Below are 13,695 nucleotides of genomic sequence, written 5' to 3'. Positions count from 1 at the left end.
CACCCCCCACCTTCTGGGTTCAAGCAGTTTTCCTGCCTCAGCCCCCCAAGTAGCTAGGATTATAGGTGCCTGCTACCACGCTGCTAATTTTTGTATTTTTAGTAGAGACGGGGTTTCACCATGTTGGTCAGCCTGGTCTCAAACTCCTGATCTCAGGTGATCTGCCCGCCTTGGCCTCCCAAAGTGCTAGGATTACAGGGGAAAGACACTGTGCCCGGCCCCAAGCAGAATTTTCAGTTGGAAAGAAAAATTTGAGACCTTAAGTAAATAGATAGATGTGGATATCGTGATAATGAATGGAAAAAGTAGATAATAGGTAGCATTTATTTAACACCTATTATGTGCCCTTGCCATCTGTTAAATCGTTGACACACCTAGTGTATATGCCCAGAGAATACTTTTGGATCAATTAACATTAAAGAAAGTTTAGAAATGGTACTTGCAAAGAAGAGGGTTAAAAGAATAACCGGGTCAGGGCCAGGTGCAGTGGCTTATACCTATAATCCCAGCACTTTGGGAGGCCGAGATGGGCAGATCAGTTGAGGTCAGAGACCAGCCTGACCAATATGGTGAAACCCTGTCTCTACTAAAAGTACAAAATCAGCCAGGCCTGGTGGTGCATGCCTGTAATCCCAGCTACTCAGGAGGCTGAAGTAGGAGAATTGCTTGAACTTGGGAGGCAGAGGTTTCAGTGAGTTTAGATCAAGCCATTGCACTCCAGCCTGGGTGGCAAGAGAGAGACTTCCTCTCAAAAAAATTAAAAAAAGAATAACTAGGTGAGAGTCATCATTAACTAGTATCTCTTACTCCTGTACTTAAACTTTCCTGTCATTTCCCATTTGAAAAAAATTATGTAAGCTTTGTTTTTTAATAGAAACATAATTTTATACCAAACAATGATTCCTTTCCTAGCATCTGAAATGTGTCTTTTGAAGCATGAAATGATCACGAAGTCTTCCTTTTATGTTGAGTTATATTTTGTTGGTTGTCAGCTTACAGGTTTCTAGAATTCATTAGATTAAAGATCTTACAATATATCCAGTGGATGCCAAGTTTTATAGTTTACTGTTATCTGAAAAGATTTATAAGAGATTTTATCCTTGTGTATATACTTAAGATTTATGAATTATATTTTAATTATTCAAATTGTAATACACATTTACTTTTTAGGTTTAAACAAGTCTCTTAAGCGGTGTTTCCTCACCGATGGAGAATTACTTCCAAGCAGAAGCTTACAACCTGGACAAGGTGTTAGATGAATTTGAACAAAACGAAGGTGAGAATTTATATCGGTGAATCTTTGCATTTGTGGTATAGAGAACTTGGGGATATAAGAAGATGCAGTACTTAAAAAATAAAATCAGGTCTGATGACTTAATGATAATATTACTATTTAATAATATATAGAGGAAGAAATAATATTTTTAGCACCAAATAAGGAATATTTAGATACAGTCCCACAGACCTTCTCATTGCCATTTTATAGATGTGAATAGAGGCACAGAGAGGTTAAGCACTTTTCTCAAAACAATCTTACAAGTGGCAGGATTAGAATCCAGGCAGTATAACACTAGAGGCTGAGCTTTACCTACCCTATACAATGAATGTGTGTTTAAGAAATGTGCTTGCATTTCCCAAACTAAGAAATATAGCTCATTTCATACTGATTGCCCCATAAAGTAAAGATACATTTAAAACTATTTATATCACAACTGCCTAAATGGTTAATTATACTTTCTCAAGCTTCAGTAGAAATGTCCACTTAAGATTAACTTCTTTTGTTTGTTTGTTTTTTGAGACAAAGTCTTGCTCTGTTTCCCAAGCTGGAGTGCAGTGATGCCGTCTTGGCTCACCGAAACCTCTGTCTCCCTGGATTGAGATTCTTGTGCCTCAGCTTCCAGAGTAGCTGGGATTACAGGCACCTGCCACTACACCTGGCTAATTTTCGTGTTTTTAGTAGAGAAGGGGTTTCACCATGTTAGCCAGGCTGGTCTTAAACTCCTGGTGTCAAGCAGTCCTCCCTCCTCAGCTTCCCAAAGTCCTGGGATTATAGGCATGAGCCACCATGCCTGGCCAAGATTCACTTCTATTTAGGGAAGACTTTTCTTTAAATTTCCCTCTTGGTTTAACTTGAATGAGTAAGCCATAATTAAATTTATTTCTCTTTACTCTACTTCCCCTATGTTCTCTTTACCCTACTTCCCTGTGTCTTTTCTTTTTTTCCACTTCTGTCTCTTCTAAGAAATTTCTTTTCTTTTTTTTTTTTTTTTGAGACGGAGTCTTGCTGTGTTACGCAGGCCGGAGTTCAGTGATACGATCTTGGCTCACTACAGCCTCTGCCTCCCAGGTTCAAGCAATTCTTCTGTCTCAGCCTCCTGAGTAGCTGGGACTACAGGTGCCCACCACCATGCTCAGCTACTTTTTGTATTTTTTAGTAGAGATGGGGTTTCACCATATTGGTCAGGCTGGTCTTGAACCCCTGACCTCAGGTAATCCACCCACCTCGGCCACCCAGAGTGCTGGGATTACAGGCATGAGCCACTGCACCTGGCTGCTTTTATTTATTTGTTTGTTTTTTGAGACAGAGTCTTGCTCTGTTACTCAGGCTAGAGTGCAGTGGCATGCAGTGCTTGGATTATAGGTGTGAGCCACTGCACCCAGCCTGTGTTCTCTATTTCTAAGAGGAAATGGCATATAACAAGTTTACAAAGTGATATATTTCTATTTAAAGTCTGTGATTCCAATCCGGGCAACATGGTGAAACCCCATCTCTACAAAAAATACAAATAAATTAGCCAGGCGTGGTGGCACACCTGTGGTCCCAGCTATTTGGGAGGTCAAGGAGGGAGAATCACTTGAGCCCTGGTGATCATTGCCACTGTACTCCAGCTCAGGTGACAGAGCCAGCCTTAAATTGAATATGGGATCATGACAGTAAGGAGAGAAAAGAGAGAGGAAGGCTGCCAGAATGGCCTGCTCTTCTCATATTTTACCATTGATGGCCTAACACTAACCTATGTTCCTAGGCTCATTCCTGATTCATATAAATGTGAAATCTGATCATTTGGGGTTTTACTTCATCCAGTTGGGCTTTGTACATACCAAGCTGGAAGGTATATTGTTTTCTGAGTTTCAACTGTTTGTATAAGTATTTTCTTAATCCTGGCCGGGCATGGTGGCTCAAGCCTGTAATCCCAGCACTTTGGGAGGCTGAGGTGGGTGGATCACGAGGTCAAGAGATTGAGACCATCCTGGTCAACATGGTGAAACCCCGTCTCTACTAAAAATACAAAAAATTAGCTGGGCATGGTGGCGCATGCCTGTAATCCCAGTTACACAGGAGGCTGAGTGAGGCAGGAGAATTGCCTGAACCCAGGAGGCGGAGGTTGCGGTGAGCCGAGATTGCGCCATTGCACTCCAGCCTGGGTAACGAGCAAAACTCCGTCTCAAAAAAAATAAAAAATAAATAAATACAAATAAAAAAAAGTATTTTCTTAATCCTTTCTTTGATTTAGCCCTCTGTGTATCACAGTTCTTTAAGTCATAAGGTACCTAGACATGTATTACACCTAATCATATGAATACTGTGCTTCTAGAATACCACTGACTCTAATAAAACTCTTAGCATTACATTTGTCTTTGTGACTTCTGTAGATTATGTTAGGGTGCTTTGTGTATAGTTGTTTTTCCCAATACATTTTTGTTGAATCAGTAAAAATATTTTAGTTATAAAAATAGAGCAATTGCTGGCCTGGTGCGGTGGCTCATGCCTATAATCCCAGCACTTTGAGAGGCCGAGGTGGGCGGATCACGAGGTCAGGGGTTCGAAACCAGCCTGGCCAACATGGTGAAACATCATCTTTACTAAAAAAAATTAGCCAGGCATGGTAGCCCATGCATGTAATTCCAGCTACTCAGGAGGCTGAGGTAGGAGAATCGCTTGAACCTAGGAGGTGGAGGTTGCAGTGAGTGGCGATTGCGCCATTGCACTCTAGCCTGGGTGACAGAGCAAGACTCTGTCCCAAAAAATAAATTAAAAAATAGAACAATTGCTTACAAAATAATAACTCCTTTAGAAGGAGAAGGATTTCTGAAACCAGCTTATTGGTTGTAACTTCATTGTCCATTTGTTTGAACCTTGTTTTGAATCTCACTATCCGTTGCATTAAAAACTATCACTTCTAGCCTCATGGTATCTTAGAGAATATACTTTAAATAAAATGATTTCTCATTTTGTGTTACTTTATTTTCTCCTTTAAATGAGAAAATATACCACAGACTGGGTGACACTAGGCAGTTAACATTATGCCCAGGTAGGAGGTGGTTGAATAATGAAAATTTTAATGCCTGATCATTTCTGATTGAACATTGCTAAATATTCTTGTAAGAAGCTGTAACTCTTTTTTATTTCCAGGAACCATATTGGAAATATGACTTCTTTGCTTCCCTGCCCCCCTCTTTTAAGGAAGCCTGTGTTACTAAATTTCAAATCTCTGCTGATCCAAATTTGGTAAATTCAGGATTTAACATTTCAGAGGATACTAAGCTCATTCTTCACACAATCTGAATTTTGTGCCCTTTTTAACTTCTTTTCACTGCTTCTTTATACTAATTCTTTTCTCAACTCAAACTGATTTACTTATTGCTTCTTTAAATTCTTATATTTAGGGATATGCTTTCTCTTATTCCTTTATTTACTAATGCTTTCTTTTCCAAACTGTTTTTGAAGTATAGCCCAGTTCTTCCTGCCTCCATGAATTCAAGCTCGCTAACCTCATTCTGGAAAATATCCTTCTCCTCTGAATTTATTTTCTATTTCCACATAATAGTTTTCAAGTACACTAAGTCCTCACTTGATGTCTTTGATAAGTTCTTGGAAACTTATTTTAAGCAAAATGATGTACTGTATGCCATAGAACCTTAACTGTTGTTTATATCAATTAGCTTATAGTAAAATTGGCTTCCTTATACAGTGAGTTGTTTTGCTTATAATTGCAGTTTCCAAGAATTTATCAACAACATTAAGTGAGGACTTACTGTATCTGTGCTATTCCATACTGCTGATTAGATATTAGTATCTATCGCTTATTCTCCCAATGAGGTTATATACTTCTCTAAACAGACAGATGCTACCAGGTTCTGCTCTCCTAGGGGAAGCACCAAAAAAAAAAAAAAAAGAAAAGAAAAGAAAAAAGAGAGATTATATACTTCTTAGAGGCAAGAGCTATCATTTAATCTTCATGTTCCTCAATCCTAATGCTTTTACTATGGTAGATACTCACTTACATGTTTATTGTGTATCTAAAATTTGTCAGGCACTATGCAAAGTGAGGACTTATATCGATGGAAAGAAATGGTTTCTGCATTCAGAAATCATTCAGTGATTGAAACAGATGGGTGAATAAACCGTTGCATTTCAGTGTAGTAAATGCCTTTATAGAGTTTGGATTAAGGTGATATGGACACATTGGAGATTAATGTTACAGATGAGGATTTAGTTTACAAATATATATGCATAATTTCAGGCCCATGATTATCAGAGACACTGGAGAAAAAAAGCAGGAAAGACATGGAGTGCATTGTTCCTTATCTCTCTAATTTACTTATCAATAGCCCTATAACTTGAGAGAATAACTTATCCATTGTAGTTATGATCTGTTAAAAAGTAAACAGAGAGCTGCCAGGTGAAGTAGGTCAAGCCTGTAATGCCAGCACTTTGGGAGGCTGAGACAGGGAGGATCACCTGAGGTCAGGAGTTTGAGACCAGCCTGGCAAACTTAGTGAAACCCTGTCTCTACCAAAAATACACAAAATTAGCTGGGCGTGGTAGTGGGTGCCTGTAATCCCAGCTGCTAGAGAGGCTGAGGCTGGAGAATTGCTTGAACCCGGGAGGCCGAGGTTGTAGTGAGTCAAGATCTGCCATTGCACTCCAGCCTAAGCAACAAGAGCGAAACTTTGTCTCCAAAAAAAAAAAAAAAAAATTCCTTGAGAACTACTATCAAGAAATTAAAAGAAAAAAAGAAACATTATATGAAATTATGCTTATTGGTAGACTGTAAGCAGGTTGGTATAGTATGATAAATGAGTACTTTTTACCCATTGTCCTCAGATAGTAATATAAATATGAATCTGATTAATAATGTAGTGTGACATGGTTATAAGCGGAATTTCACATACTGTGGCAACATTTTTAACATGTGTTGGGCAAATTTAAAAAATATATAAAGTATAATAAACCCTAGTCTACCCGTCATCCAGCTTTCACAGCATTTGATATGCTGCCATTTTGTTTCATTTATACCTTTATCGGCTTCTCCCTGCTTCATTATTTTTTTACAACGTTTTTAAAAGTAAACTTTATAAACATTAGAATGCATAGTTGGTAACTGTCCAGTTTTAACAAATGGGTATATCACACAAACCCACATCCAATTATGATATAGATTATAGAGCATTCACTCTCCACAGAAAATGTCTTTGTTTTCCTTCCTTTTTAATTACTGTATCCTAACCACTGTTCTAATATTTTTTCCATCTAATCCATTAGATTAGCTCCCGTCCTGCCTTGTGCTCAAAGGGTGCTTTCCCCTCTTCTGGGTCCCATTCACCTGTGGGTCAGTTTAATTATGTTACTAGATTGAGGTAGAATTTTATATTTTTTTGAGACAGAGTTTTGCTCTTCTTGCCCAGGCTGGAGTGCAGTGTGGCAATCTCGGCTCACCACAACCTCCACCTCCTGGGTTCAAGCGATTCTTGTGCCTCAGCCTGCTGGGTAGCTGAGATTACAGGCATGCGCCATCACGCCTGGCTAATTTTTGTATTATTAGTAGAGACGGGGTTTCTCCATGTTGGTCAGGCTGGTCTCAAACTCCCTACCTCAGGTAATCCACCCGCCTTGGCCCTCCAAAGTGCTGGGATTACAGGCGTGAGGCATCTTGCCCTGCCTGAGGTAGAATTTTTTTGTTGTTTGGAATAGTCTGAGTTTTTACCATTTGGTGACATATAATTGCAAAGAATTGTCTGAAATATATTTTTTTTAGCCCCAAATTAGAAATCTTACATCCTTGGAATATTTAATTTTCAAAGGATAGTTGGAAATGTTGATTAACTTAGTCATAGTAGCTTTTCCATTGTTACCAGGAAACTTATAATTACTTATTTTTTTCCAGATGAAACAGTTTCTTCTACTTTATTGGATACAAAGTGGAATAAGATTCTAGATCCCACTTCTCACCGGCTGTCATTTAACGCTGCTTTGGCCAGTGTGAATGAATCTGCAGTTTCTAATGAGTCACAACCACAACTGAAAGTCTTCTCTGTGGCTCATGCAACTCCCCTGACCACAGAGGAAGAGGATCATTGTGCTAATGGACAGGACTGTAATCTAAATCCAGAGATTGCCACAATGTGGATTGATGAAAATGCCGTTACAGAAGATCAGTTAATTAAGAGAAACTATAGTCGGCATGATCAATGCAGTGCTGTTGAAGTAGGAGAGAAGAAATGTGGAAACCTGGCTTGTCTGCCAGATGAGAAGAATGTTCTTCTTGTAGCTGTCATGCATAGCTGTGATAAAAGGACATTACAAAACGATTTACAGGATTGTAATAATTATAATAGTCAATCCCTTATGGATGCTTTTAGCTGTTCACTGGATAATGAAAACAGACAAACTGATCAGTTTAGTTTTAGTATAAATGAGTCCACTGAAAAAGATATGAACTCAGAGAAACAAATGGATCCATTGAATAGACCGAAAATAGAGGGGAGTTCTGTTAACCATCTGTGTGCTACTTCATCTGATAGTTTAGCCAGTGTCTGTTCCCCTTCACAACTAAAGGATGATGGAAGTATAGGTGGAGATCCCTCCATGTCTACGATTACAAGTTTAACAGTTGATTCAGTAATCTCATCCCAGGGAACAGATGGAGGTCCTGTTATTAAAAAGCCAGAGAACTATATACCAGATCAGGACCTCACTGGCAAAATCAGCTCTCCTAGGACAGATCTAGGGAGTCCAAATTCATTTTCCGACAAGAGTGAGGGGATTTTGATGAATAAAGAGCCAGCAGAGGAGAGCACAACTGAAGAATCCCTCCAGTCTGGTTTACCTTTGCTTCTCAAACCAGACGTGCCTAATGGGTCTGGAAGGGATAATGACTGCGAACGATTTTCAGATTTCCTTGTGCCTAGTGAAGTTAGGGCTGTTGAAAATGAAGGTTATGAACATGAAGAAATTCTTGGCACTACAGAATTCCTTAATATCACAGAGCATTTCTCTGAATCTCAGGACTTGACTAATTGGAAGTTGACTAAACGAAATGAGATGAATGATAGCCAAATAAACGAAGAAAAGGAAAAGTTTCTACAGATTAGTCAGCCTGAGGACACTAGTGGTGATAGTGGAGGACAGTGTGTTGGATTGGCAGATACAGGTCTAGATTTAAAAGGAACTTACATCAGTGAAAGTGAAGAATGTGATTTCTCCACTGTTATAGATACACCAGCAGCAAATTCTCTATCTAATGGTTGTGATTCCTATGGAATGCAGAGCCCAGGTGTTTCTTTTGTTCCAAAGACTTTACCCTCCAAAGAAGATTCAGTAACAGAAGAAAAAGAAATAGAGGAGAGCAAGTCAGAATGCTACTCAAGTATTTATGAACAGAGAGGAAATGAGGCCACAGAAGGAAGTGGACTGCTTTTAAACAGCACTGGTGACCTAATGAAGAAAAATTATTTACGTAATTTCTGTAGTCAAGTTCCATCAGTGCTTGGGCAATCTTCCCCCAAGCTAGTAGCAAGCCTGCCAACTATCAGTGTTCCTTTTGGTGGTGCAAGACCCAAGCAACCTTCTAATCTTAAGCTTCAAATTCCAAAGCCATTATCAGACCATTTACAAAATGACCTTCCTGCAAACAGTGGAAATAATACTAAAAATAAAAATGATATTCTTGGGAAAGCAAAATTAGGGGAAAACTCAGCAACCAATGTATGCAGTGCATCTTTGGGAAACATCTCTAATGTTGATACAAATGGGGAACATTTAGAAAATTATGAGGCTGAGCTCTCCAATAGACCATGCCTTGCATTAGCTCCAGATAGCCCAGATAATGATCTCAGAGCTGGTCAGTTTGGAATTTCTGCTAGAAAGCCATTCACCACTCTGGGTGAGGTGGCTCCAGTATGGGTACCGGATTCTCAGGCTCCAAATTGCATGAAATGTGAAGCCAGGTTTACATTCACCAAAAGGAGGCATCATTGCAGAGCATGTGGGAAGGTAAGTTGCATGTGTAAGCTCAGAAATCTGGCATGCCCATTTTGTAATGCTTAATTAGATAGTAATAAAGGCATTGTAAGGTGAATTTATATTTGGTTGAATTGACATAAATAGCTTTTTTGAAAATCCAATTCTAGTAAATTTCTGTATAAAAAAAATGACATCACTGATTTTTAGTTTATATAATTTTTTGTTGCCATGATTTACGCTGAGTCAGTTTTCATGAAGAGATGAGAATTGAGGAAGTGTAAACTTTGTGGTTTCTGTATTGTTACCTACTTGGTTAATGTAATAGTTTGAAATAAGGAAGTTATTCTTTTTTTTTTTTTGAGACGGAGTTTCACTCTTGTTACCCAGGCTGGAGTGCAATGGCGCGTTCTCGGCTCACTGCAACCTCCGCCTCCTGGGATCAGGCAATTCTCCTGCCTCAGCCTCCTAAGTAGCTGGGATTACAGGCACGTGCCACCATGCCTAGCTAATTTTTTGTATTTTTAGTAGAGACGGGGTTTCACCATGTTGACCAGGATGGTCTTGATCTCTTCACTTTGTGATCCACCCGCCTCAGCCTCCCAAAGTGCTGGGATTACAGGCGTGAGCCACTGCGCTCGGCCAGAAGTTATTCTCTTAGCTTAGGAGATATTTGTCATTAACTTTTAAATTTTTTAATTCTTGAATAATTGCATTTAAATACAATAAATAAAAATAAAAATTACATTTAATTCTTGAAAAATATTACACCTAGAGTCCATTCCACTTTTTTCTGTTGAGATTTTTGCCATTGTACAAAATATTTTGGAACTCTTGATACACATGCACACATATTTTTTCTTTTCTCTCATATAACTTTGATACAAAATAGAGTTGAAGTCTGTAGATTCTTAGGACAAGGTTTTAGGAATGATATTCTTTAGCTCTCCCCAAATTTCATTAGCTAAAAACACATCTAGTTTTTTGTTGTTTTTTATTTTTTTTTAGAGTTGTAAATAATGAGGGAAGGAGATTTTATATTTTTGAGATCTGGTATCAGGTCTGGAATCAGATTTCAGCTTTGTTACTATTAATTATATAACTTTACTAAGCCTTAGTTTTCTAATCTGTGAAAATAAGCCAAAAAAGATTAATAATTTTTATTGGGCTGTTGTCAAGATCAAATGAAATTTCAGAAGTCATAGTGCTCAATGATTACTCGATACCTCCCTTCTTGCCTGATTTTCTGTTCCATCTGTATTAATCAGGATGTTTTCAACTTCAGGGTACAGAGTATCTGACCCTCAGTGACTTGGGTGAAAATAACATTTATTTCATGTAAACAGAAGCTATGAGACTCAGTGATTTATGTCTGAGTGCAGAGAAAGGATCATGGAAGTTCTCTTGGTCTTCCCCTCATGTCTGAAGATAGTATCTCAGCTCTGTCAGGTCTCAACCTGACAACTTTGTAAGCACAAAGAAATTGGCTGGGGGGCAAAAGAACCTACTCTACTCTTGCTACCCTGTTATCAGGGAGGAAGGGACCTCCAGCACCTTCCTTCAACTTATAGGCCAGTTTTAGACCATGACCAGTTACAGGCAAAGGGGATCAGGATTATCTAATCAATCATGATTTATCTCCTGGGGCTGAGCACAATGTTACCTGAGAAAAGTGGGATTCTTGTAACATAGGAGAAGGGGAAGCATCAATAGGTAAGATGAATAAGTCTGGAAGTCTAATCTACAACATGAGGACTATGCATAATAAAATTATACTGTATTTGGGATTCATGCTGAATGAGTAGATTTTAGTTCCTCTTGCCACAAAAACGGGTAAGTGTGAGACAATAGGTATATTAATTTTCTTCACTATAGTAACCTTTTTACTATCTGGTTGTATCTCATAACATGTTGTATACCTTAAATGTATACAATAAAATTTATTTTAAAAAAAAGGAGAGCGGGGGAAATGGTTCCTAGATGGGCAGTCACTAAGGTTTACTAGAAGATCCTAGCACAAAAGAACCAAATTATAGGGAGCACAAAGAAGCTAAAGCTGACACTAGGCTGTTGGTCTTTGACTACTAAAGTTTGAAGAAAATAATGTATCTGATTCCTAAATATTTTCCAGTCTTCTTGTTAGTTGAAGTACTATTTGGAGATTAGATTCATCATTTTTATGTTCTGCATTTTGCGTACTGTGTGTAACACTTGGTGAAATTTTTGCTTTCTTAAGTAAATAATGAAAATATTTTTGGTATAGGCCAACACATCCAGTTGTAATGAGTAAATAGGTACCTTAGGTGTATGCAGAAAGAAAATGATGCACAAAATGCATCATAAATTGCAAAATGGATGGAATTTTTGCTGAATGGAATTTGTGGAATTTATGAATTCATGGATTCATGTGGATTATGGATTCATAATTTCATCTTTTTCCCTCATTAGAGATGTTAAAAGTATTAATGAGATAATGTTTGTAAAAATCCTTGAGCTTCTCAGAACAGGACTTACATATATATTAATTGGATTATATTGGGAATGCAGCTAGAAAAATACCCCAAGCAATGTGATTTTGTAAAATAATGTTATATATTGAAAAAAAGAAACTTAGTTTGTTCCATTTCAGTAGAAATTCAGCATATCTAGTGATGACTTAGTATTTGTAGCTGTATTTCCTTTACTGTAGCAAACATATATTATGTCTAATAAATAAAAGGTTCTAGGCTGGGTATTGGGGATTCAGATTCATAAATTGGGATTTATGATCTCATGGGAATTTTTTTTTTTTTTGAGATGGTGTCTTGCTCTGTTGCCTCGGCTGGAGTGTAGTGGCGTGATCTCAGCTCACTGCAACCTCTGCCTCCCAGGCTCAGGTAATTCTCCTGCCTCAGCCTCCCAAGTAGCTGGGATCACAGGCATGTGCCACCACACTTGGCTAATTTTTGTATTTTTAGTACAGATGGGGTTTCACCATGTTGGCCAGGCTGGTCTTGAACTCCTGACCTCAAATGATCCACCCGCCTCGGCCCCTCAAAGTGCTGGGATTACAGGCATGAGCCACCACGCCTGGCCCTGAATACTATTTCTTAATGCCGCAGTACTTTTTTAAAGTCCAGTGCCTTCAATCTTTAGATAATGATATCAAATTTAGATATAATGGGTGCAAGAACTTTGGAAAATATTTTAAATTTGTCATATATGGTGTGCCTATTAAAGACAGATTCAAACTGAAATGTTTATTTCCTGAGTTTCCAGTTTACTTATGTACTCATGGGAACAAATAGATAAGAGAGTAATAAGCAGCTGCTTTAGACTATTACATGGTAATTCACAGTTTCCCTCATACTCTGCATGCAAATTTGTCTTGCCTTGTAATTGATACTGTGATTTCAGCCATCTGGCATGAATAAAAGAGGACCAACATTTAGATTAATCTTGGGTTCTAGTGAAGCTGAACCCAGGGAAATATTTTCCATTACACACCCTCCAAAAGGCTGTATTGGTTAAAAGTGGTCTTACCCATGTCATAACACTTATCACACAGTATTGTCTTGGTCTTTGTTCCTCCATTAGGCTGTAAAGATCTTGAGATTGCCTCTGTATCCAGGATCCAGCACAAATACCTGGCACCTATTATGTACTCAATAAATGTTTGTTAATAAGTTAATAAATGAGTCCCAGATAATTGATTAAGTCAACACACACTGAATGCCTATTATTTGTCTGTCACCGTGCTGGGTGCTAAGCTTACACTGATGATGATGTGCTCCCTACCCTCATGGTATGTAAACATTAGGCCAGTGACAAAAAAAAAAAACAAAAAGCAGAACATGATTTATGGCAAGGGCTATGAAGGAGATAAACAAGGAGGGATAATATAAAAAGATGGGGGTGGGGGAAGAAGGTACGAGAAGGCATCTGAGAAGTGACTTAGATGACACATCAAGGTTGAGGAGCCAGTTCTTCAAAGAACAGAGAGAAGGATGCTGCAGGAAGTAGAACATCGTGGACAAAGCCAGTGGTAAGAAAGATTATGTTGGGAGGCTGAGACAGGTGGATCACTTGAGGTCAGGAGTTCCAGACCAGCGTGGCCAACATGGTGAAACCCCGTTTCTACTAAAAACACAAAAATTAGCCAGGTGTGGTGGCACATGCCTGTGGTCCCAGCTACTTGGGAGGCTGAGGCAGGAGAATTCAACAAACAGAAGGAACTCCAATACAGCTAAAGTATAGTGAGCAAGGGAAGAGTCACATAAAAAGAGATGGGAAAGTCAGGTGTGGTGGCACAGGCCTCTCCTCCCAGCTACTCGGTAGGCTGAGCGTGTTATGATCATGCCTGCGAATAGCCACTGCACTTCAGCCAAAGTGACAGAGCTGAGACCCCATCTCCATTAAAAAAAAGAAAAAATGCTGATGAGGAAGTTAAGGAGTAGATCATGTAGAGCTTT

At 38.7% G+C, this 13,695-nt stretch overlaps 1 protein-coding gene across 3 annotated transcripts in view; it reads left to right on the top strand.

Moving 5' to 3' along the window:
- ZFYVE9 (zinc finger FYVE-type containing 9) overlaps nucleotides 1-13,695 on the top strand; it is a 216,541-nt gene that overhangs the window by 85,872 nt on the left and 116,974 nt on the right. For all 3 annotated transcript variants that reach the window (XM_035251494.3, XM_035251492.3, XM_035251493.3), the window contains 2 exons: nucleotides 1,171-1,276; nucleotides 7,170-9,277. In XM_035251494.3, coding sequence (XP_035107385.3) covers nucleotides 1,207-1,276; nucleotides 7,170-9,277 — 2,178 coding nt within the window. In that variant the 5' untranslated portion in view covers nucleotides 1,171-1,206. The remainder of the gene's footprint in view (nucleotides 1-1,170; nucleotides 1,277-7,169; nucleotides 9,278-13,695) is intronic.

Source organism: Callithrix jacchus, chromosome 7, assembly GCF_049354715.1.
Source record: "Callithrix jacchus isolate 240 chromosome 7, calJac240_pri, whole genome shotgun sequence".
Taxonomy (NCBI): Eukaryota; Metazoa; Chordata; class Mammalia; order Primates; family Cebidae; genus Callithrix; species Callithrix jacchus.
This window is presented reverse-complemented; position numbering and strand designations above follow the sequence as displayed.